This window comes from Geotrypetes seraphini, chromosome 3, assembly GCF_902459505.1.
Source record: "Geotrypetes seraphini chromosome 3, aGeoSer1.1, whole genome shotgun sequence".
NCBI classification, from domain to species: Eukaryota; Metazoa; Chordata; class Amphibia; order Gymnophiona; family Dermophiidae; genus Geotrypetes; species Geotrypetes seraphini.
Genome location: NC_047086.1, coordinates 357,992,960 through 358,018,911, shown reverse-complemented (window position 1 = coordinate 358,018,911; position 25,952 = coordinate 357,992,960). Strand labels below are relative to the sequence as shown.

The 25,952-nt window shown below is 42.2% G+C and overlaps 1 protein-coding gene across 3 annotated transcripts in view; it reads left to right on the top strand.

The window, feature by feature from the left end:
• RAB3GAP2 (RAB3 GTPase activating non-catalytic protein subunit 2) overlaps positions 1-25,952 on the top strand; it is a 191,409-nt gene that overhangs the window by 50,421 nt on the left and 115,036 nt on the right. For 2 of the 3 annotated variants that reach the window (XM_033936867.1, XM_033936865.1), the window contains 5 exons: positions 7,009-7,107; positions 8,184-8,332; positions 9,849-9,928; positions 13,197-13,286; positions 22,806-22,945. In XM_033936867.1, coding sequence (XP_033792758.1) covers positions 7,009-7,107; positions 8,184-8,332; positions 9,849-9,928; positions 13,197-13,286; positions 22,806-22,945 — 558 coding nt within the window. The remainder of the gene's footprint in view (positions 1-7,008; positions 7,108-8,183; positions 8,333-9,848; positions 9,929-13,196; positions 13,287-22,805; positions 22,946-25,952) is intronic. The other variant, XM_033936866.1, reaches the window with a different exon arrangement.

Sequence of the window (25,952 nt, the reverse complement as noted above, 5' to 3'; positions counted from 1 at the left end):
GATCTCGGGGCTCAAGGGTCTCTCGTACGAAGAGAGACTGAACAAATTGCAGCTCTACACTCTTGAGAAACGTAGGGAGAGGGGAGACATGATCGAAACATTTAAGTACCTCACGGGACGTGTCGAAGTGGAAGATGATATTTTCTTTCTCAAGGGACCCTCGGCCACAAGAGGGCACCCGCTCAAACTCAGGGGCGGAAAATTTCATGGCGACACCAGAAAGTATTTCTTCACAGAGAGAGTGGTTGATCATTCGAACAAGCTTCCAGTGCAGGTGATCGAGGCAGACAGCGTGCCAGACTTTAAGAATAAATGGGATACCCATGTGGGATCCCTACGAGGGTCAAGATAAGGAAATTGGATCATTAGGGCATAGACAGGGGGTGGGTAAGCAGAGTGGGCAGACTTGATGGGCTGTAGCCCTTTTCTGCCGTCATCTTCTATGTTTCTATGTTTCTCTTTTACTAAGGCGCGCTAACGCGTCCATAGAATATAATGGATGCGTTAGCATTTAGTGCGCATTAAATCAGCTAGCGCGCTTTAGTAAAAATACCCAATAGACAGAATAGAGGAGATCTATAAAAGGCTACTAAAATGCTGATATTCTACTCCAGACTTAAAAGGCTATTTTCAAAGCATTTAACAGTGTTTACATGTGTCTATAGCAGATTTTCACAAAAGTAGCTCTGTTTGCAAGTATCTCCTTTAGAAAAGTGGGTGCTAACATGGGTATACCCTCAATATGCAGTTTCGAAGGGGCATGCTTTTGCAGTAGCAGTACACATTTAGTTTGTCTATATCATGCTTAAATGTCAACTGACTGCTTGTTTGATTTAAGCTTTGGTGGAGTGATTGAGGAGACAATTGTACCATTTTGGCATTTAAACCTGATTAAAGAAATAAAAGTGGTTTTGTAGCTCTCTTCCTTAATTGGCTCCTCTTAGACATCTGGTTTTCTGAAATTTGGCATGTACATGCATAGGTTGCAAAATCTACCACCAATATGTTTTAAGTGTTGGTGTTTACTTGTGTAAAGTTCTGCATATTGCTGCTTTGATATTGTTGTTGTTTTAAATGTATTTTTGTAAAATGACTGTTCCTGCTATACGGGTTGCCAAGAATGTGTTTTTAACACATACTTATAAGTATTTTGTAAACAGCTCTGTGTTCGGAGAACCTTTTATAAGTTAACTTGCACAGTTTGAAAGCCATAAAATGGATGTCCCTTTTTGACCTATACAAAACAGGGCTTCTAGGGTTCTAAGTATGTGTATTCCAAAAAAGAAAATATAATAAGGATCGAGGACAATTTCAGCACTCCAAACAAAATGTGAAGGATTACTGTGCTAAATTCCGATGATCCAAGAAATTGATATAAACTGCTAAGTGAGAGATTGGGTTATACAACGGTGTGATTAGTAAGGATTTTAGCCATATAGAAGTACTCCAGAGAAGGAATATATGAACAGTCAAATACCTGAAAACTATTAATATACAAGAAGAAAATATTTTTCAGTAGAAAAAGAAAATGCTAGAAGAAGATATTTATAATGTTTATTATTTAGAACGATAATATAGTACTTAGTACTATTTTAGATGTTGTATCTTACATTGCATGTATATCTTTATGTAGCATGTAGAACTCTTTATGTAACATGTATGATTCTATATATAACTATGAAGCGATAAACTGCTTGTAACCTACCTAGAACTCCAACTTGCAAGGATTCAGCAGGATATAAGATTGCATATAACATAAGAACAGCCTTACTGGGTCCATCATGCCCAGTAGCCCATTATCTAGGCCACTAGTACCTGGCCAAAACCCCAAAGAGTAGCAACATTCCATGCTACCGATCCAGGGTAAGCAGTGACTTGCCCCCCATGTCTTTCTCAATAACAGACTATGGACTTTTCCTCCAGGGGCTTGGTAGATTTAAGGATAAGGTCAAAAAATAAATGAATGATTTTTTAATTTTTAATGAGAAGGGTGGTGACAAACAAACCAACAAATCTTTAATAAGGCATGGGATAAGCACAGAGGATCCTTAGTTTAATAAAAAAAAAAATGAAGAGACAGTGGAAGCATGATTTCATGCAGTCTTTCTCAAACCTTTCCTGGAGATGCATATACACAGTTGGATTTTCAGGATTGCTATAATGAATATGCATGAAATAGATTTGCATGCAATGAATCCCCAATTTCCATAGCAAAGCAGCAGATGAATCCAGAGACTAGTGGGTATAGCTCACATCGACCAGCAGGTGGAGATAGAGAACTGATTAACAGTTGGCCTTAAAGCCTGGTGTTCCTCCTGTTGATTCAGTTTTGCTCTATCTCCCAGCAGGGGTGGAGCTACCTCTCTAGCTCCTGGATTCTGGCTGCTGCCGGATAGATTGGATTGGTGTTCCGTTGGGATTCCTCTGTGGAGACTAGTTCTCTTCAGTAGGTCGGGGGTGCCTGGCTGACTGGTGCCGGCTTTGGGAGGTACACCTGGGCCCTCCCAGGTCCCTGCTCCACCCTCCCCTCCGTTGGATAGAGGGGTTCCTTTTGAGTTTGCAGGAGTGCTGGCTGGCTTCTTCATTCCAGTATAAAAAAAAAAAAAAAGGGGCCTTCCTGCTTGTACTGAGCCGTGCAGTGGTTGACTCGGCTTCGAGTACATTTACCAACGATTCCCTGGCTTCAGGGGTAAGCGGCTGACCATTTGGGTGAGTAATTTCACTTACTCGATTGTGGTGGTTCCTAGTCGCGTTCGCGGGTGCCGGGCGTCTTGAGGGGCGGAGTCGGCGGAGTTCGCCTCTCCCGTCGTAGATTCTTTCTTGGTGTCCCCGTGCAATGGGGCGGCCAAGGGAGACGAGGTCCGCAGGACTCTTCAGGTGCTGCTCGATCTGGGGGCGGTGGTACCGGTGCCCTCGGAAGAGGTAGGCCGCGGTATATATTCCTTTTACTTCATTGTACCAAAGAAGGGGGGGTCCTTCAGACCGGTGCTGGATCTCAAAGGGGTCAACAGATTCCTCAGTGTGCGCCATTTCCGAATGGAGAAGGTACGCTCGGTTATTGCGGCGGTAAGACCGGGAGAGTTCCTCACGTCCCTCGATCTCAAGGAGGCGTACCTCCATATTCCGATATGGCCTCCGCATCAGCGGTATCTGCGGTTTGCGATTCTGGGCCAACATTATCAGTTTCGGGCAATGCCCTTTGGCCTGGCGACGGCTCCCCGCACGTTTTCCAAAGTCATGGTGGTGGTAGCGCTTTTCTACGCAAGGAAGGGATTCGGGTACACCCTTACTTAGATGATTGGTTGATCCGCGCCTCATCCCGATAGGAGAGTTTGTCGGTAACTCAGAGAGTAATCTCTCTCCTTCAGTCGTTGGGGTGGATTGTCAACTTTCCCAAGAGTTTTTTGTCCCCATCGCAGTCATTGGTGCATCTGGGGGTGCGGTTCGATACGGCTCTGGGGAAGGTGTTTCTACCCCGAGACCGGGGGGAGAAATTGCAGGCTCAAATTCGCCTCCTTCTCGGGTCGGCCAGACCTCGAGTGTGGAATTATGTACAGGTGCTGGGCTCCATGGTGGCGACTCTGGAGGTGGTTCCCTGGGCCCGGAGCCACATGAGGCCCTTACAGCAGTCTCTGCTCTCTCGCTGGTCCCCAGCTTCTCTGAACTACAATGTGCGTCTCCAATGGAGTCCTCGAGCAGCTCGCAGCATGCGCTGGTGGCTCCAGGGCTTGCATCTTTGGAGGGGCATGCCGTTGGCCACGCCGGATTGGGTGGTAGTTACAATGGATGCCAGTCTGCGAGGCTGGGGAGCCCAGTGCCTGCAAACGTCGGTGCAGGGAATGTGGTCCTCCCAGGAGGCTCAATGGCCCATAAATTTGCTGGAATTAAGAGCGATCCGGTTGGCGCTGCGGGCTTTTCAGTCACTAATTCAAGACAAGCCGACCAGGATCTTTTCGGACAGTGTCACGGCGGTCGCATATGTCAATCGTCAGGGGGGCACCCGGAGTCCGCAGTTGGCCGAAGAGGCAAGAAATTTGTTTCGGTGGGCAGAGGGGCATGTTCCGCTTCTGTCGGCGGCACACATTGCAGGTCACGAGAACGTGCAAGCGGACTTCCTCAGCAGAAATCTTCTAGATCCGGGCGAATGGGAGTTGTCGGCTCGAGCGTTCGGCCTGGTAGTCCGTCGTTGGGGGTTGCCAGAGATGGATCTCATGGCCTCTTCCCGCAATGCGAAGGTGCCTCGGTTCTTCAGCAGACGCAAGGAACAGGGATTGGAGGGGGTGGACGCATTAGCTCTCCCGTGGCCTCCAAATTCCCTTCTGTATGTGTTCCCGCCTTGGCCCATGATAGGGCGGGTGTTGCAACGCATCTCTCGCTTTCGGGGCAGAGTAATCCTGGTGGCTCCGGATTGGCCGCGGCGGCCGTGGTACGCAGATCTGATGCAGCTGTCGGTAGGCGAGCAGGTAGCGTTCCAGGTAACTCCGGACTTACTAACTCAGGGTCCAATATTGATGGAAGATCCGGCCCGCTTTGGTCTTACGGCCTGGCTATTGAAAGGTCAAGGCTAAAAAAGAAGGGCTATTCAGAACGGGTGATTTCCACCCTGCTTAAAGCTAAGAAGATTTCAACGTCAGCCTCCTATGCGAGAGTCTGGAGGATCTTTGAGGCATGGTGCGGAAGACAGGGAATGGCGCCTTTCCAGGCATCTCTGCCGGCTATTCTTGCTTTCCTGCAGGAGGGCGTAGAGAAAGGGTTAGCATATAACTCTTTAAAGGTTCAGGTAGCGGCCATTGCCTGTTACAGGGGTCGGGTGGCTCGCTCGGCTCTCGCGTCGCAGCCGGACGTGGTCCGTTTCCTCAAGGGGGTTCACCATATCCGCCCGCCGGTAAAGCGAGTGGAACCAGAGTTTGTTCCTTCCATCCTTCCGGAAGGAGGATTGGGGGAAACGATTTTTGTCTTTACGGCTACTGGATGTACGCCGTATGCTTCTCCATTATTTGGGGGTGACGAATGATTTTCGTCGGTCGGACCATCTCTTTGTCGCGTTCGCGGGTAAAAACAAGGGGATGGCGGCGTCTAAAGCGTCCATTGCGCGTTGGGTCAAGGACACTATTGCTTCGGCGTATGTGTTGTCAGGGAAGAAAGTACCGGAGCACCTTCATGCTCATTCCACTCGGGCTTTGGCTACGTCTTGGGCGGAGTCCGGGGGGATGTCTTTAGAGGAGATTTGCCGAGCGGCCACTTGGTCGTCGGGAAATACTTTTTCAAAGCATTACCGGTTAGATGTAGTGGCCCGTTCGGAGGCGAGTTTTGGCGCTGCAGTGCTGACAGAGGCGGCATTGGCGTCCCACCCAGTTTGAGTTTGCTTTGCTACATCCCACTAGTCTCTGGATTCATCTGCTGCTTTGCTATGGAAGGTAAAATTATGGTCTTACCTGTTAATTTTCTTTCCTTTAGAAGCAGCAGATGAATCCAGAGCCCCTCCCCAAGTGCACTGTCTGTGTGTAGGGTGTTTGGTTGATTGGTTTAGTTGGGGCTATGGTTGGTAAATGTATTATTTCATTGCTGAAAAAAAAAAAAAAATTATAATAATAATAAGAGAAAAACATATTTTCTACTGGAATGGAGTTTTGTGGATGCTCATTCTCCTTTCGGGATGCTTGGGCAAAGTGCATAACTGAATCAACAGGAGGAACACCAGGCTTTAAGGCCAACTGTTAATCAGTTCTCTATCTCCACCTGCTGGTCGATGTGAGCTATACCCAGTAGTCTCTGGATTCATCTGCTGCTTCTAAAGGAAAGAAAATTAACAGGTAAGACCATAATTTTACCATATGTATGTGAATTTATCTTATCCATATTTCATATAATAATTCTGAAAACCCAACAGACTAGGTGCACCTCCAGGAGAGAAATTGAGAAGCACTGATCTGGTGGCATGCATTTGAAGTTCATTGCTTCAGCACTTCATTAAGTTCTGATGCTGCCTAAATGAGTAACATGAAGTACAGTATTAGGAAGATTAGCAAAAACACTGGTAAACAAACAATAGGATCTGTCAGGCAGTCTACAGCCACAGTAATAATTAAAACAGGGTGGGCAACCTCAGTCCTCAAGAGCCGCAACCTAGTTGGGTTTCAGGATTTCCCTCGGAATATATGTGAGATATCATATAATGTTAACAGTGCATGCTAATAGATCTCACGCATATTTGTATTCATTAGAGAAATCATAAAAACCCAACTGGGTTGTTGCCCACCCTTGGACTAGAAGTTCTAGCAGAAACAAGGTACGCACGTATACACATAGCTGAGTCTGTTGGAAATGTACTCTTGGTTAGAAGGTTGAACACCTTAAATTATATGCTAGAATTATTTAGGATGTTTATAAATATAGTACACATAGCTAAAATGGTATACATAATTTAGAATGGTTAACCATAAACTTGAAAAACACGCATTAATGGCTAGAACATAGCATACTTAGTCAGTGGAAAAAATCTGAATCTGTATTTGAAAACCATCACAGATATGCATGAAAACTGCTCTGAATTGACTCCCCAGTCATTAGTAACGATATAGAAACTTTCGATAAACATACTTAGGGATCGTAGGAGTCCAAATGGTCAAAAAACAACCATGCTAATACTGATAGCTAGACAAAATATTACAAAGCTTTGTTACGGGAAAGGAGAGGTGCTGGACGCAAACTAGGTAGAGGATTTCTGTGTTCTCATATACTTGGGATGGTAAAATAAGATAAGCAAGATGAAAAGTACTATCCAGGATAAGGAGTTACAGCTTACAAGAGGTCACAGTGCGTGGTTGGTAATTGGACAGGAATAATAGGAAGATTAGATGGGCTGATTTTAGTATTTTTCTGTCATATGCAGTAAAATTAATATGTATTCTTGACTTGTGTGCACAGATCATGAAAATGTAATGAACATAGGTTTTAGCTTTCTAAGTAACCTGTACATCTTTGTTTTATAATTGTTTTAATGGGAAGCTACAGCATCTGGCAATGAGAATATTCAACCACCTCCTCTAGCGTACAAGAAATGGGGACTTCTGGATGTTGATACTATTGTTGACCATGCAAGTGTTGGTAAGAAGCAGCATCTTATTTTATGAATAGAAAAGGCCGAATTAGTAGTTCTAGGGATGTAAAAATGCAAAAGATATATAGTAAGGAGAATCAAAAGTATGGTACCAGTATAAGTCTTCAAACCTTTGTACATTTTTCACATTCTGTGGTCTGCAAATAGTCAGATTGTTCCTGCATGGGACAGCAATTGAAGTACCTGTAATTCATTATCTAGACGCTTGGGGCCATATCTGGAAGCAAAACCTGAGTGCAAGGTGAAAGCAAAAATGCTGTTTTTTTAAACACTGTCTGCACATTAGAATTGCCACTGATGGGTCAGAGCAGTGGTCCATCCTGCCCAGCAGTCCGCTCATGCGGCAGCCCCTAGGTCAAGACCAGTGCTCCCAAATGAGTCCAGTCTCACCAGTTTAACAGGAACTTGTCCAACTTTGTCTTGAAACCCTGGAGGGTGTTTTCCCCTATAACAGACTCCGGAAGAGCATTCCAGTTTTCTACCACTCTCTGGGTGAAGAAGAACTTCCTTACCAAATTTTAACAGTTTTCTACAATCTTTTTATATTGTACACCATTTAGACATTTGTTTTGAGGATAGACGGTATATCAAAAATAAACAAACTTGAAACTTACGTTTGTAAGTTTGCAATTGAATATTGGTTGCAATTGATGCAACTGCAGATAGGTGAAATCATGCAGCCTGAACATGTGAATTGCGATAATGGACTGTATCTCAAATAAACTTCGCCATTTTCTATATGCTGCATAGCAATGGCAAAGCATTACTAGGGGAATGTTGCACACAAGATGGGGAAGATTTTATGATGAGCCTAAGGGAAATTTTGTGCTTTTAATGTTAAGTGTGGTATAAGATAAACACAGCACATCACCCTAAGACCACCACTAAAGGAAACAAGGTTAGTGGAAGCATTGAGCATATTGGTCTACTGTTTTTAGGCAAGAATAACCTGGCAATCTGTTCTGGGGATAAAACAGGCCTTGTAATTACAGGAAAATGATAGTAATAAAATGTAACTGGAAAGCATTGTATTAGTGTCTCATTTTGTTTTGGCTCTTTAAAGGTATCATGGCTCTATCTCCTTTTGATCAAATGAAGACAGCCTCTGTTTTAGGAGGATTTAATGCATCTATAAAGAGTAGCCCTCCAGCTATGTCTCAGTATGTTACTGTTGGAGCCAATCCGTTTACTGGTTTCTTTTATGCTCTTGAGGTAAGCTACTTTAGCTTGTTACTTGATGATAAGATGAATAACACATTTTGATCTTTGTCTCTGAAATCAGTAGTGGTTTTTTTAGGATACAACCAAAGTAGGGATTCCTCTTTCCCTAGACTTTTTCAAAATAATTTATCTGACTTAGTTGCTGCTTCTGGTTTCTTTTAATTTAAAAATAAATAGGCACTGTCTAAAGTTAGTGGGCAATTCCTTTCTTGAATCTAAGAGCCTTGTGTAAAAAGTTTATGAATCACAGTTGTGCTGGTCTAATCTGCAAAATATCCAGTATTCGGCCATTAGCAGTAAGAATTTTTTTTTTTTTAAACGCTGATCTCTGGAGGCTAAATTAGGTCCCAGTATTCAGTGGTGGCACCTATGTGAGTACCAGCACTGAATATCCGGGCTCTGGCTGTGCCCAGGACACAGCCAGCCAGGTGTGATATTCAACCCATTGCCTCAGAATCTTACCAGGCAAAAAGCTGAATATCAAGTTAGCCCCTCTCAAAAAAACCTCTCACTTGATTTTATCCTCCTTCCCTGATCCCCCCTCTTTAACTCCATTATGAGCCCTCTGGGTCTGCCTTAGGTTTCCTAGTAATATAGTGGGTAGTTGGGACAGGAACAATCTGCACTCACTGCTGTGATCTCTAATAGCCATTTTGCAACACTGGTACTAGAGGTTATGGCAGCCATTTTTAATTCAGAGCCAGCATGAGCAAGAATATATGGAGATCACCCCAACTACCCATTAGATCAGTGTATCGCAAACTGTGTGCCTCCTGAGATTTCTGGTGTGCTGCGACACACTGGCGAGGAGGAGAGTCATCCACGCTGGCTGGCTGCCTGCCTGCAGGACATGCCTGTTGCGGCGAGAGGCATTTCCTGTAGGAAGTCAGCCAGCGCAGGTGACTCTCCTTCTCTCCTCTCCGGTGGCTCGTGGCCAGATGGGCCTCCACACACTTCCGGGTGCCTTCTGGCCAGGGCACTGAATTTAGTGGGCTACTGGCTGGAATGTTTACGAGACACTGCATTAGACCAACAGGGAACCCCCAAATAAGCCCTTGAGTTCTACAAAGGATGAGGGAGCAGGCGGGGAGGGAAAGATACTCTTCTGTTTGTATGGGGGAAGGGGGTCAGGATTATGTTCAGCCAAATACTGAAGCCAATATTCAGCCTGCTACTCAGTTAACAGACCAGGTAGTTGGGACAGGATCCAGTTAGATAACAGGGTAGCATGCTTGATATTGCTGCTACCTGGTTAGCTGCAGGCTCTGCCTCAGCTCTACCCCTAGACTGCCCTGGTACTAACCAAATGCTGACAAAGCTTTCAGACAACATTCAGAGGCACTGTCCTCTCGTACCCAGTTAACACTTTTTGAATATCAGGTCTACAGTTTTCTGCAGGTCCAGTGGGCCTGTTAGAACTTTACATTGGTAAAATTCACAAACTGACTAGAGGTTTTTGCTATTTATTCTTCCTTGCTGGGATAATTTTCTTATTGCTGTTTTACAGGGTAGCACACAGCCGTTGTTATCTCATGTTGCACTAGCAGTTGCTAGTAAACTTACATCAGCGCTTTTTAATGCTGCCAGGTAAAATTACTCTGTTTTCAAAGGGTTACGTGAAAATCAGTATCAAAAGTTTGCACTTCAATTATTTTCAGCTTTAATGGCTAACAGGTGTTTACCAAAACAGTAGACTCACTCCTTATAATCAACCAGTCAAACAAACACTCAGTGCAAAGCAATTCTTCTTTCAGTGGGAATTCTGACTCCACTTGCTCAAAACGAGTCCGTGGTCATGGAATTCTTCATTATTCCCTTACTGATAGAATTATTTTTTAGATTTTTTTATATACTATTATGTATCATTTTTCAACTTTTAAATAGATATAAAAGTGTAGTCACTTATCTTCAGTCTTTATCAATTCCCCTTCCCGACGCGTTTCGAAGTCCTTTATCAAGGTCGGGGGAACTACAAAGGAACATAAGTATATTATACCTTCTGCTAATTTAAAAGGCTAAAAAGTTTTGTAAATAACAGTCACTCACCGATAAGATAAGGTAATCTTACTCCAATATTATGCCACCGGCTATCCAGAAAGATGGCCGCGGCGTTCATACAGAGTGTTTAAATAACCCCTCCCCTTACATCATACTCTCACCTAGCAACCGGCCCGACGCAAATCGCGTCACTCAAACCACATCTAAACCACGGAGACACACACAATCATCCAGAATCCACCTGAGCCATCCAATCCGAGGCTTCATTCAGCCCGGAGGGGGCCATAGTTTGAAGTTGGAACATCCAGCGTAGTTCCCTAAGATTTAAAGTACGCTCTATATAGAGAACTACGCTGGATGTTCCAACTTCAAACTATGGCCCCCTCCGGGCTGAATGAAGCCTCGGATTGGATGGCTCAGGTGGATTCTGGATGATTGTGTGTGTCTCCGTGGTTTAGATGTGGTTTGAGTGACGCGATTTGCGTCGGGCCGGTTACTAGGTGAGAGTATGATGTAAGGGGAGGGGTTATTTAAACACTCTGTATGAACGCCGCGGCCATCTTTCTGGATAGCCGGTGGCATAATATTGGAGTAAGATTACCTTATCTTATCGGTGGGTGACTGTTATTTACAAAACCTTTTAGCCTTTTAAATTAGCAGAAGGTATAATATACTTATGTTCCTTTGTAGTTCCCCTGACCTTGATAAAGGACTTCGAAATGCGTTGGGAAGGGGAATTGATAAAGACTGAAGATAAGTGACTACACTTTTATATCTATTTAAAAGTTGAAAAATGATACATAACAGTATATAAAAAAATCTAAAAAATAATTCTATCAGTAAGGGAATAATGAAGAATTCCATGACCATGGACTCGTTTTGAGCAAGTGGAGTCAGAATTCCCACTGAAAGAAGAATTGCTTTGCACTGAGTGTTTGTTTAACAGGTGTTTAGTCAGCTGTGTGTCATAGAAGTCTAAATTGTGAACAGTGATACTCAAACTGCCATCAAGTATTTCTAATGAATAATCATGAGATATTTGCATACTGGGGTGCAGTAGATTCAAATTTATTTGGGTATCGTGCATATTCATTAAGTATAGCATTAAATCTGTACTGGCTATATGGGCATGCAGATTAATTTGAGCACTGCTTTTATATTAAACTGCCTTGAGCAGACAGTTCAGAGGTAATTTTTCTTTAATATCATTTTCAATGCAGTGGAAATCTAAATGTAATAGTGTGTACTTGAATGCAATGCACCTTGAGCTGAAGAGATGTGAGCTTTAAAACTTGATGCAGAAACTGACAATTTTTTAAGTGGGTTCTAAGGAATTTTTCTATAAAGAGTTGATATCTACTTAAGATAAAAACAAGCCTAGAATTTCATATCAACGTAAGAGCACATTTTGTGCATAATTTTAGACCAGACTGCCTATCTTGTATAGCAGATGTACATGAGCTCTGCTTATTTTATAAAGATGCTATTGTAAATTCCCTCCTGTTTTCCCCAGGAAAGCCCCCACACAAAGATACACCTGCTTTGAGATATGTACTTTTTCTCCCTTTTCTAATGTGCTCCATTAGAAATGAGCACAAAAAGCAGACTCGTTCTAGTTGAGATCATTATTAGCCCAGTGCTGAAATTGTTGCACAGTTTGTCGGTATCTTATCAGCTCTGGTGGAGGGTGGTCATGTTCTTAGCCCAACTGGGTTCAATCTGGTGGTTCAAAGGCATGGGTCAGGATTGTCAGGAAGTGTTCCAGATTGTTCAAATCTTTGTTCTGTTTCAGTAAGGGAGTAGCAAGCAGTTTCTGTTGGATTTTTCTTTGGTTTGTGTTTCAGTAAGGGAGTAGCCCATGCCAGAGCTTTCTGTGTGGGTAGATTAATTGTAAAGCTTACTTCCAATGCAACAGGAGCAGAGATCCTGAGCTAATGGGTAGTCACCCTGAAACTGCGAGTTTCCTTGCAGAAGCTGCCAACCATCTTTTTGCACAACTCCACCTTTCCTCCCAAAGGGCTGTGCTGCAACCCCTCAGTTTACACATCTATTAGCAAGTTGAGAAGTTGTCTTTTGATCTGCTTTGATTTATTGTTTTTTGGGCCCAAATTGTGAGGCTTTTGTGTTGCAGAGGTTCCCAGTGCTCCTGACTGTGAAAAGACACAAGCTATTGGTAAAGAAGTCTGTTGCTAGAGAGCATCTCTAAGAGTACCTACCTAGCCAGCCTGCTTTACCAGTTAAGAAGGCTCGGGGACCGTTCCCCTGGGAGTGTGGCTATCCCCTGGATCCTTGAGCTCAGGCTTTGTGAGCCCTGAGTCTGTCTGGAGGACTGGAGTGGGGATGGCTGTGTTTCTTCTCCCTCCTAGTTAAACAAGTGTATTGGTGGGAGTTGGGGTTTTTTTTTGGCCTTATTTACCAGCACCTAACAAAGATGGCTATTGATGCCTAAGCCCTTAACCATGCCTACTTTTGAGGTAGGCTTCTCGACTTAGGTGTTGTAGGTACCGTTCCAAGGTCCACACGGAGCTCTTAATTGGTTTGTTTGTTTTTTTAATGGTATGGTCAGTTACCATGCTAAGTCAGCTTGTTTTGAGTTCCACACTGAACTTGCCTAGCAGCACCTAACTTAGGCGCCATTTATAGAATCTGGCCCATGTTCTTAAATTGAACTGTCTATGCCAGGATTTGATGTCCTGTGATCTTTTAAAAACTTTTTTTCTTTTGGCTTTAATACAAGATATGTAGTTCTGGGCTGGGGGACACAATAGCACCTTTTAAAAATGTTGTTTTAAAAAACTTATTACACCTGTCATTTTAAGACCAACTAACAATTTCATGACTGTTTTTGTGGTGTTAGTGGCTGGCTTGGCTGGAAAAGTAAGCATGAAGAAGAACCTGTCCAAAAACAGAAACCAAAAGTGGAACCAGCTACTCCTCTTGCAGTGAGGTAAATTAGCACTTGATTCACTGGTTGCTTTTTTTGTTCTGTACCAGAATTGTCACTTATTTTTTTGCAACTGTCCTGTTAGTTGAACGTCATGTACATAAAGTCTACATAGAATTTTACATAGAATTAAAAAAAAATAATAATAATTTCATGTTAAGGTTGTGTTCAATCAGATCTGACTTGAGATAAAAAGTGAGTTTGGGAACATCAGCCTGTTTTGCACCACACTTTTCTATTATTTTAGAGTGTTATCCACATGGACCTAAGAATGCCCTAGTGATCAAGGCTATGGGCTGAAGACCTGGAAAACCAGGGTTCAGATTCCACTTCTTTCACCAAGATTTCTTATAACCCTGACAAGTCACTTTGTCTCTTGCTGTCTCATATACCCACTAAGATTGGTAAACATTTTGGGACATGAGCTTACTAAATTAATAAACAATGATATATGTACTAAAACAAAAATCATTCAAATTTGTTTTGCTGTCTCAGGTACCAGTTTTTTACTGCTGACCACAACCCGTGTTTTAACTATTCTCCTGCACTCTTACCTATTTTGTAGTTCTGGAAGGTTTCTTCTATCGCTTCCTTTCCCGTAATTTTAACAAAATATTGCTCTTTCAGTTGTGGGTTTTTTTTGTTTGTTTGTTTTTTTGCTTCTTGATTGAGTCCCATATTGTTCTAAGGCAAATTGAACATATCTCTTTTTAGCTACAGATAAGAATGTGATTGTCTTATGCTAAATTCTGTTACATACAGGCAGTCCTCAGGTTAAGAACAAGTTCTGTTTTTTAAACAGTTCTTTTAAAGTTGAATTTGTATGTAATTCGTATCCTGTATAGTACAGTCTATAAAAACATTAAAGAAACAGTCCTCAAAATAAAGTACTGTAGTTTAAATAGAAAGAAAAGATAGGAAGTTTACACTTATTTTTGTTCTTCATCAGTCCCACTGTTCCCTCTCCACTACCACATCCAACATTTCTCCCTCATCTCTCTTCCCCATGCATCTCTACCTCACTCTTTTCCCACCACCATGCCCAATAATTCTCTCTTCCTCCCTGCTTTCTTCATTTCCCCATGTGCACTATCTCTTTCCATCTCATTCAGACACCCATGCCCAACAATTCTCCCTTTCTATTCCCTCCCCACCTCAGCATCTCTTTCCCTCGCTTCCTCCATCCTTCCATCCTATGTCCCAAATTCATGCTCCCTTCCATTCTGTCTCCCATGTTCATGTTCCCTCCCTTCTTTCCTCCAACCTTTGTCCAAAGTTTGTGCCACTTCCCTTCCTTCCACGAACGGTAGCTTCTGCACGCGATCGGTGACTTTTGCACACGATCCATTGACTGAAGCCTTCCCTCTGACATCTGCATCACAGGGAAGGCTTCTAGGTCAGTGGGCCGCATGCACAAGCTGCCGATCACGGCTTTGCGAAGACCATGGGACCATGTGCAGGAGCCATTGCTTGCGGCTCTGCCAAAAGAAGTGCAGCTAGGAGGAGGGAGTCAGCCAGAGGAGGTAAATACCTGCGGGAGGCACAAATTTGGGGTGTGGAACAGAGGGGGATGATGAGGGGCATGTTTGGACATGGAAGGAAAGAGGAGGGTCGTGTTTGGACAGGAAGGGAGGAAGAAGGGGCGTGTTGGCACAGGAAGGGAGAGGCAGTAACTCGGTTTGTAATTACGAGTTCAGCATAAGTCAACCGGGGACTGCCTGTTCATACAGAAGTTAGGTGATCAATCCATGCTCGTGAACTACTTGCAGAAGGGTGTCAGTCATCTTTCAGCTCCTCCTTCACCAGTGGAGTATAGCTTCCTCTTCAGTTTTTCCTTGGGCAAGTGAATCACTTTTAAATCATACTTCACTCCGATTCTCTTACACTATTTGGTCTTTTCTAAACTTGACTATTGTAACTCAGTTTTAAACGGCCTTCCTCAATATCAACTCCATCGACTTCAGCTTGTGCAAAATACTGCTCTCCGATTACTTTACAGTCGATCTAAATATGATCATATTGCCCCTTTGCTCAAAACAGAACATATGCTTCCAATTGCTTATAGAATTCCTTTCAAGCTTAATGTACTCTGTTTCCAGATTCAGTCTTCAGGTTTTCCCTTATTCTTGGTTAGCCATCTGATCCCTTACTCACCTCAAAGGAACTTTTTTTCCTCTCATCAACACTTGTGACTGTGCCATCTTTCAGGCAGATGTTCTTGGATATTTACAGAGATTCCAGGTTTTCAGTAATGGCGCCTATTCTATGGAATTCCCTTCCACTATATCTTAGGACTGAAAAATCCTTGAAAAATTTTAAGTCTCAAAGACCTATTACTTTTAAAATGGCCTTTGACATTATTGTATAATTTTCTTGCTAATACAGTTTTTCTATTCCCCATTACCTTTTGTTGGCTTCCTTTTTGTTCTTCCCTATAATCTGCTGTAAATCTTTCCTTCCCTTTATAGCCAAATTGTGTTTGTTTTGTCATGGTTGACTTACCCTGTTTTGACCTTATTGATTTTAATCATTTTTAACCCTTTTTGTTGTAAACCGCTTTGATTTAACAATCTTGTTAATAATTGCGGTATATCAAATAAAGTAACTGTATTCTGATTTGCTCTGTTCAGTTTTTATTAATTTGGGGTCTTTACTCCATTTTCAGGAGGCTTGGGTGCCAAAGGACCCCATATTTGGGACTAGAGAATGACACAGGGACAGATTTTTCCCCATTCCCACAGGAACTTATTTTCCTGTCCCAACCCTGCGAGTTCTTTTCCTGTCCCTGCCCCATTCCTGCAAGCTCCATCCTCATTTGCACAAGCCTCAAACACTTTAAAAGCATACGTGTTCAAGGCTTGTGCGGTTAAAGCAGAATTTACAGGACTGGGGCAGGAGCAGCAACAAAACTCATGGGAACGGAAAAATTGAGCTTCTGTGGGGATGGGGAAAAATTTGTCCCCGTCATTCTCTATTTAGGACTACTTTGCTTGGGAGAGAATGCAGACTCCATGAGGGCAGCTACAGCTTGCAGGGCAACCCCCAGGTGTACCTGATGAGCCAACTTGCTTTGTGCTACTTTGAGCCAACCTGTTTTGTGCTACTTTGAGGCTTGTCATCTGTTCTCCTGGGAGCCTGCTCACCTTCTGATTTATTAGAAGTTTGAGCACAGACTGTGGGACCCTGTGTGAATCTCTTTGGGTTTCAAGGAGCCTGCTGCATTATAGTCTCCCCTTCCCCCCATTGCGTCGCAAGGATTTGTGGGGCTGAGCCTTTAGTCAGTTCCTGTCCAACAGGCAGCCAGAAAATATCCAGGTCTGGACTGTTCCACAAGGATTCAAGGCAGAAATTTTTGTTCACTGCAGGCAGCACCAGCAGCAGAGCACTGTGAGTACAGTCCATTATTCCCTAAGGGGAAAATATGGGGGGGGGGGGTCTGAAAAAGTTGATTTTAAGGGTTTCTGGGGCCGCCTCCATAATCCCTTCACCTGAGCTTTTTTTTTAACTTTGAGGGGAGCCTCATAGGTTGTTTTTTTGACAGCGGCCATCTTGGATTTTAAACAATTTTTTCTCTAAAGCCTCCATTTGCCTCAAAACCCTCAATTCGGCTCAAACTCGACTGGGATGGACTCGGGCTTTTCTGATCCCCTGTATCATGCCACTATTGCGCTGGATGGTCAACTGAGGAGCGTCCTTGTACTGCATTCTGCAGCGCATGCAAGGGAAGCCTTGGACTTAGCCTCCTCTGAGTTATTTAGGGCTGGGGAACTGTGGGAGGGGGAACATGGTAGGTAGAAAATCCCTTCCATAGTTCTCAAATAGTGAAGGCACGAAGCGCAAATGCGTGGACACTGTGGAGCCCAAGAGAAGCCAGTCTGAGGTCCTGCAGCGGTCCTTAGGGCCTCCTGTTCAAGGATTTACTCCAGAATTTGTAAATCTTCTGTGGAAATGCTCAGACCACCCTTGCATCCAGACATCACCTTGTTGGTCATGGAATAATTCCAGAAGGCTGTCTGAAGGTGGCAAAAACTATGACCAAACTTTACCCTTTGGCTCTGGAATTTCAGCTGTTTAGTCAGCTGAAGGTGGATTCCATGGTGGCTCAAGTAACTAAACGTACATCCCTCCCTAATGAGGGAGGAGTGATGTTAAAGGATGCGCAAGATCTCAAATAAAGTCCAACCGAGGAGACCAACATCTACCCCTAGCTGATGCTGGAGAGGGATGGATTATATGGCAGATACTTTATATGAGCAAGGTGTTGATGTATGCTGCTGTTGCCTGCTGCATGCTCTGGATCACACAATGGACTGGCGATACAGCTTCCAAAGCCACCTTAAGCAGACTGCCCTTCGAGGGCAGAAGCTATTTGGTAAGGGCCTCAACGACATTATGGCCAGCTGATCTGTTGGGGGAGGCAGAGGCAATTTTTGATCGCTTGTTGTTCCCACCAATTTTACGCAGGCTCCTCCACTCAGAGATTTTATCAGGAATCCAGACAGTGGTTTGGCAATTCTAGATGCCAGCAACCCTCAGGGTTTCATGTCAGCACAACCTACATGAAATCGCAATGACACCTGGTTGGCTGCCACGCTCCCACAAATAGGCGGGAGACTGTCAGCATTCTGGAGGGAGTGGGATCAAATTTTCTCAGACGGCTGGTTTCTAGATTTCATTCGAGAAGGTCATAAGATGAAGTTCTTTTTGCCCTACTTCAGACCTATTTATCAACTCTCCAGCCAGATGGCCAGGAAAAGAGGCCAGGGTGTGAGCGACGGTACAAAAGCTAAAGAATCAAGTTTTGGCTGATATTTCATATTCTTCAGAGTGCCCAAGAAAGGCACCAAGGACTGGAAACTGATCCTGAACCTAAAGTCCGTAAATGTGTCGCTGGGAACATCGCACTTCCATATGGAGATGGTTCAGACTGTTATTGCAGCAGTGGCTCCAGGGTAATTCTTAGCCCCTCCCTGAGATCTGATGGAGGTGTACCTTCATATTCCCATTTTCCCGGATCACAGGAAATACATGGGATTTCATGTCCCTCAATGACTTTTTCAGTTTGCAGCCCTACCTTTTGGTCTGGCAACAGCCCCACACATATTCACCAAGGTGATGGTGATGGTTGCAGCTGCAGAATGGGAATACGGATGCATAGATACCTGGACGATTGGCTGATCAGAGCGCCATCAAGGCTGGAGGGTGAGCAGACAGTGTGACAGGTTGTGCATCTCCTACAGCAGTGTCCCACAAACCTTTCAGTGCTGCAGTACACTAAACCCGGTGCTGCGACCGGAAGACATCCAGAAGTTCACGGACATCAATGTGATGACATACACACATGCGTGATGTTATCATGTCGACGTCTGCGCATGTGTGTAGGCCCTTCGGCCACAACCCCGAACCTGTCACTTCACCAGTGGGGAATCCTGGAGGAGGGGAGGTGCAGGGAAACAAGGAGAGTAGTCGGTGCCGCTGACTGCCTACAGGACGTGCCTCTCGCTGCGAGAGGCATGTCCTGTAAGCAGTCTGCACCTCTCCTCCATGCTAGCATCTCGTGGCACACCTGGAATCTGGTGCTGCACACTACACTAGGGAACAGTAGAGTTTAGGAGATGAAGAAGTTTTGTGCATGAAAGAGGAGTGGGGCTTGAGTATAATAGTATGAGATGATCGTAATGTGGCTGAACAAGTTGTAAAAGACGATGGTGAAAGTTAGAAGGATGCTTAGATGCTTAGGGAGAAGAATTGCTAGTAGGAAAACAGAGATATTGATACCCCTATGAAAGACTCTGGTGAGACCTCATTTAGAATATTGTATACAATTCTGGAATTCGCACCTTCAAAAAGATATAAAAAAGATGGAGTCAGTCCAGAGGAAGGCTACTAAAATGGTGCATGATCTTCATTATAAGGCATAAGGAGGACAGGCTTAAAGATCTCAATATATATACTTTGGAAGAAAGGAAAAAAAACAAACAGGAGAAATTACCTTCACAACAATGAGAAGCACAAAACGACAACGAAGGTATATTGATTCATATGCTCAATTATTGCTTTCACTCTTTTCCACAGCCATTGTAAACCTCCATGTACTGACAGGGAACACTATATCATGTTTTTCAAGATAACTTATTTTAATAATTGAGCATATGGATCAATACTCCTGAGGCAGGCCTTTTTTGGCTGAAACACGATCGTGTCGAGTCTGTTACAAAATAAAAAAGATTGAGCATCATCTGGTTTCCTTTGTTGTTGTTTTATACTTTGGAGGAAAGGCAGGAGAGGGAACATATGATAGATGTTTAAATACCTATGTGGCATAAATGTGCAAGCAGTGAGTCTCATTTAAAAAGGAGCTCCATAAGAGTGGGCATAGGATGAAGTTAAGAGGTGATAGGCTCAAAAGTAATCTAAGGAAATACTTTTTTACAGAAAGGGTGGTAGATGCATGGAATAGTCTAAACTAAACTAAATCTTGGGTTTGTATACCGCACCATCTCCATAGTTGTGAAGCTCGGCACGGTTTACAGGAATTGTAATGAGAAAGGAACTCCATGGAAGGGCTAGATGAAGATCAGAGGGGAGAAGAATGTTAGAGGGCTAGGATGTCAGAAGAGGGAGGAGTGTTAGGTTTTGGAGAAGAGCCAGGTTTTCAGATGTTTACGGAAGGGTTGAAGAGCACTCAGGTTTAGAAGAGGGGAGGTAAGGTTGTTCCAGAGCTCGATGAATCTGAAGGAGAGGGAAGTCCCCAGTTTTCCTGGGTGGGAAATGCCTTTTAATGAGGGGAAGGATAATTTCAATTTTTGGGTAGATCTGGTGGTATTAAGATTTGAGGAATTCCAAGAAAGTGGAATTAAAGGAGGAAGGATGCCGTGGAGGATCTTGAAAGTTAGGCAGATGCATTTGAAGTGAACTCTGGAAATTATCGGGAGCCAATGAAGCTTGGAAAGGAGCTGTGAGACGTGATCGAATTTACTTTTTGCAAAGATAAGCTTGGCCGCGGCATTTTGGATCCGTTGGAGTCTGTGAAGGTTTTTCTTTGTTAGGCTTATAAAGATAGAATTGCAGTAGTCCAGTCTGGAGAGGATGATGGATTGGACGAGAACGGCAAAATGTTTTTGGAGGAAGCAGGATCTTACTTTCCTCAGCATGTGTAGGCTGAAGTAGCATTTTTTTACCAGGGAGTTGAGGTGGTCATTGAAGGACAATGTAGAGTCAATGATGACACCTAGGACCTTGCTGGAGAATTCGAGCTGCAGAGTGGAGCCAGAGAGCAGTGGAATTGAGGTGGGTAGCTGAGCTAAATTTGGGCCAAGCCAGAGTAGTTTTGTCTTGGATTCATTCAATTTCATTTGGATGGTGTGGGCCCAGGATTGGAGGTTCAAGATACAAGAGGATATGTTCTCTGAGAGATTAGTGAGGTTCGAGTCGGTCTCGAGAAGGATGAGGATGTCATCAGCATAGGTGTATATTGTTTCAAGGGGGGATAGATGGAGGAGTTTTAGAGAGACACACACCAAAAAGTATTCCAATAAATGCTCACTACTATGGAGAAGGATAGTCTAGAGATAGGGCAATGTAGTTATTTGGAGAAAAGACCTCAGTTTCCTCATCAAGAGGTCTCTATGTCTGCCGTACACAACTTAAAGCAGCATAGGAGAAAACATCCCGGGTCAGAAAAACTCCACTACATGCTACTAGTTTAATAACTGTTAATTGGAATCAAAAAGAACTAGTAGTGAGAAAAAAACACTTATCTCTTAACGTCTCAATTCTCCAGGTGAGACAAGAATCCGGTTAAATAATATAGAAATGTCACAGTAATCTTCGTCCATTAAGACCCCCGACAGGCCCTGTTTCGCTATCGCTGCATCAGGGGAAGTCTCTAGAACTGAAGATCAAATGGACATGTAAGTATAATACCATTCATCATAATGGAGATGAATGGTATTATACTTACATGTCCATTTGATCTTCAGTTCTAGAGACTTCCCCTGATGCAGCGATAGCGAAACAGGGCCTGTCGGGGGTCTTAATGGACGAAGATTACTGTGACATTTCTATATTATTTAACCGGATTCTTGTCTCACCTGGAGACTTGAGACGTTAAGAGATAAGTGTTTTTTTCTCACTACTAGTTCTTTTTGATTCCAATTAACAGTTATTAAACTAGTAGCATGTAGTGGAGTTTTTCTGACCCGGGATGTTTTCTCCTATGCTGCTTTAAGTTGTGTACGGCAGACATAGAGACCTCTTGATGAGGAAACTGAGGTCTTTTCTCCAAATAACTACATTGCCCTATCTCTAGACTATCCTTCTCCATAGTAGTGAGCATTTATTGGAATACTTTTTGGTGTGTGTCTTATTAATATTCCACTTGCTATTATATATATTTTTTTTTGTCGGAGTTTTAGAGAGGTCATATAAATGTTGAAAAGGATAGGAGATAAAGGTGATCCTTGCGGGACTCCACAGATTGGTATCCAGGGGGAGGATGAGGTGCCATTCCTGTTGACAATGTAGGATCGGGAGCGGAGGAATTTTGAGAACCAATCAAGGACTGTAGAGGTGATGCCGATCTCGGAGAGTTGGTAGATTAGAATATCGTGGTGAACAACGTCGAAAGCGGCAGAAAGATCGAATTGCAGGAGGACGGCGAACTTGTTGCGGGAGTGAAGTTGTTGAACCTTGGAGATTAGGGAGGTCAGTAGGGATTCGGTGCTGAAATTGGGGCGAAAGCCATATTGGTAAGGTAGGTAGTCTCTCAGTAGAGGTGGAAGAGACATAAGAAGACTATGTCTGAATTCAAGAAAGAGTGTGATGGGCATGTGGAATCTCTTAAAGAGATGAGAAGATGGTGGATACTGCGGATGGGCAGACTGGACGGGCTAGTTGGCCTTTATCTGCCGTCATGTTTCTATGTATCATCTGGAATAATTCATTGTATTGTGGTGGTATGGTCTCACAATATAAAAAAATTTAAAATATTTAATCTTTCTGATATAATTTAGTTCATATATAGCTGAAGTGATTTTCATTGTTTGTATTGGATCTTACACCATTCACATCCAATAAGCAACTTGGGATCTTACACCATCCAACAAGCAACTCTGTGTGCATTTATAAAATAAGCACCTGGAACCATCACCAGCAGTGTACAAATATTTTGCTCAAATTTACACTGCTTCAAAACAGGTTTACCTGTGTGTTTTATGAAATACTTGTGTACTTCACACCACTGCCCAAACTATTCTCCCCTCCCCAAATTAAGAATACCTACATACAGTATGCTTATAAGTATATGTATACTTAGACACACATATTTAGCCATGCAGTTTTCTAAAAGCCTTTTCCATGTGTAAAATATGCTTTATACACAGAAAAGGATTTATAATATCTCCCAAATTACTTCTGTACAGTTTCTTAATATTGTTATAGAGTAATTTTGCTTGTAAGACTGACATGAAGGCGGTAAGTTTAAATACTCCAGGTTGCCTAATGATTTCTTTGTACTGCTAGGTTTGGACTTCCAGATTCCCGGCGTCATGGTGAAAGTATTTGTCTGTCTCCTTGTAACACTCTAGCAGCGGTGACAGATGATTTTGGACGTGTTCTGTTATTGGATGTTGGAAGAGGGCTTGCAATCCGTATGTGGAAAGGTATGATCTTAGATGTAAGAATAATCCCAGGAAAACAGGAGATGCCAACTCCACAATACTTGTAAAGTGGAGAACAAACAGCGAAGGCGAATCTGGTGTTCAATGACTTTTATTATATCAAGACTTGACACCACACGATCGTGTTTCAGCCCCAAATGGGCCTGCCTCAGGAGTCTGGAGTAATAGTGATGTTGAATGCAATAATCTTCTCAATCATTCTCTTGAGAGCCGGTTTAACAGTCCTAAGAGAAAGCTTAGCCGCAATCCTTGTGCCCAATTTCCTCCAAAGGATTGCGGCTGAACTTTCTGTTAGGACTGTTTACACCGGCTCTCAGAGCTACCTTTTAATGCTATATAATATTGGTTTTTGAATGATTGAGAAGATTATTGCATTCATCATCACTCTTACGCCAGATTCCTGAGGCAGGCCCATTTTGGGCCGAAACACGATCGTGTCGAGTCTTGATATAATAAAAGGCATTGAACACCAGATTCGCCTTCGCTGTTTGTTCTCCACAGAACATAAGAATAGCCATCCTGGGTCAGACCAATGATCCATTTAGCCCAGTATACCGTCTTCATGGTGGCCAATCCAGGTCACAAGTACCTGGCAAAAACCCAGTTAGTAGCAACATTCCATTCTACTGATCCAGGGCAAGTATTGGCTTCCCCCATGTCTGTCTCCATAGCAGACTTTGTCTCAAGGAACTTGTCCAGACCTTTTTTTAAAACCAGCTATGTAGAAGTGGAGCGACTTCTTAAAAAAAAATAAATCATTGGACAGCTTAGGTAGAAACAGTGGCTATATGCAGATAAGACAGCTTTGAAAACACGATGCACTGTATGGAGAATAAGGTTCATGGCAGGATTATTGATATAATTTTTTGCTATATATCTATAATTATAGCTTCATTCCCTAGGTCAGCTGGCCTTTCCAGTGTTTTTCTCCTATTCCACTTTCCTATACAACTATATTTCCCTACATATCTTGTTTTCCATTAATAATTAAAATTTCTAGGGAAACTCCATAAAGGTTGTAACCAAAACATCCAGCCTTTTCTGGATGCATATAAAGTGTACTTCATTTATTTTATTTTTAAATAATTGAATTATGGATTTAAAGAGTTATTTATATATATATATATATATATATATATATATATATATATATATATATATATATATATATATACAGTGGAAGTGTGAATAGGGCTACAGTTGAAACCTTGGCAGTTCTACAGCTCACATGTTTCAAATTTGAGTCTTTTAACTCCTTTTTGTGCCTTGTTCAGTTTAAATTTGTCTCTCTGACTTGAGCCATATTTGTTAACATCATTTTGAGCTGTGGTGTTGATTCCTTGCTCTTGAATTTCATATTATCAAGGCAAAATATAGAGCATCGGTTATGTATAGCATTCCACTTTGTGCATAGACATGAGCGTAAATGCCATTGCTAGTGACACACAGTCCAGTCCACTTCCCTCTCTCTCCACACCACTTTTATAGTAAAACACATCTACAAGATAGAGAAACATCTTTCTCTTTTTTTAATCAGCTTTTTTGTGGTGTCTGGTTATTTTATGAGATGTGGCCTATTTTATGCTGGTTTATTTGGGGGTAGCTTTTATAACTACCCACACATGCAAACTTTTCACTCTATGGACTCCGTTTTCAAATTAAAACTGAGCATGTATTTTTTTTTTTTTTTTCCATTATATTTTTATTTTCAAATTTCACAAAAAGTGTAAACAATAATAAAATACATTTGATACATGCATGGTATCACTTTTATATCTAACACAATGTATGTCTGAATTTGATTTTCCCCTTCACCCTCCCCCCACCCCTTCACCATTTTAATATAATATTTTCAAATTTTATAAAAGTATATAACATATTGGAATACAATTGTTCAATAAACATATTTATATCTAATATAATATATTTTGGATAAATTTTATTCATTTTCCCTCCCCCCACCCTTCTATTATCCCTTAATCATTTGTTACATTTTGTATAATATATTATAATATACTATATATAAATTGTTTTCCTTACCCCCCCTATATGTGTGTCATAAGAAAATCTCTAAAAGAAGAAAGGAAGAAAAAGTATTCTATTATTTAATCATTACAGTATTTTGTCAATGGCCCCCATATTTTTATAAATTTATCATATGTCCCCTTTTGTATTGATATTGTTCTTTCCATTTTAAAAACATGGCATATTGTATTCCACCAAAATGTGTAGTTTAGGTTGTTGTAATTTTTCCAATTGTTAGTTATATGTTGAATGGCAACCCCTGTCATAATTAATAAAAGTTTATTGTTTTCTGGTGAAATTTGACTTTTTTTTCTCATCATTGTTCCAAATAAAATTGTATCATATGATATTGCAATATGATTTTCCATTAATTTATTAATTTGTGGCCAAATTGAATTCCAAAATATTTTAATATAAGGACAGTAATATAATAAATGATCTAATGTCCCTGGTTCTAGATTACAGTGCCAACATCTATTAGACTTAGAACTATCTAGTTTTTGTAAACGAGTAGGGGTCCAAAAAGCTCTATGTAATAAAAAGAACCATGTTTGTCTCATAGATGCTGACACTGTACATCCCATTCTCCAAGACCAAATTAGTGGCCATTGAGATGCATTAATTTGATGTCCAATCTCAATGCTCCAAATGTCTCTTAGACCATTTTTTGGTTTTTTATTCAAATATTCAGATATTAATTTATACCACAATGCGGCTTGATGTCCTAGGAAGTCTGCTTTAAAGCATAAGAACTTTAAACTATATTGATTGTTTAATGATTTCCATTCAGGGAACCCAACCTGAATGGCCTGCCTCAATTGCAACCATTTAAAACTTTGTGTTTTATTAAGACCAAATCTATGTTGCAATTGTGAAAAATCCAGCAGTTTACCTTCTGAAATAATATCATCTAGAGATCTAATTCCTGCAATAATCCAGTTCTTCCAAAGGATTTGAGCTCCGC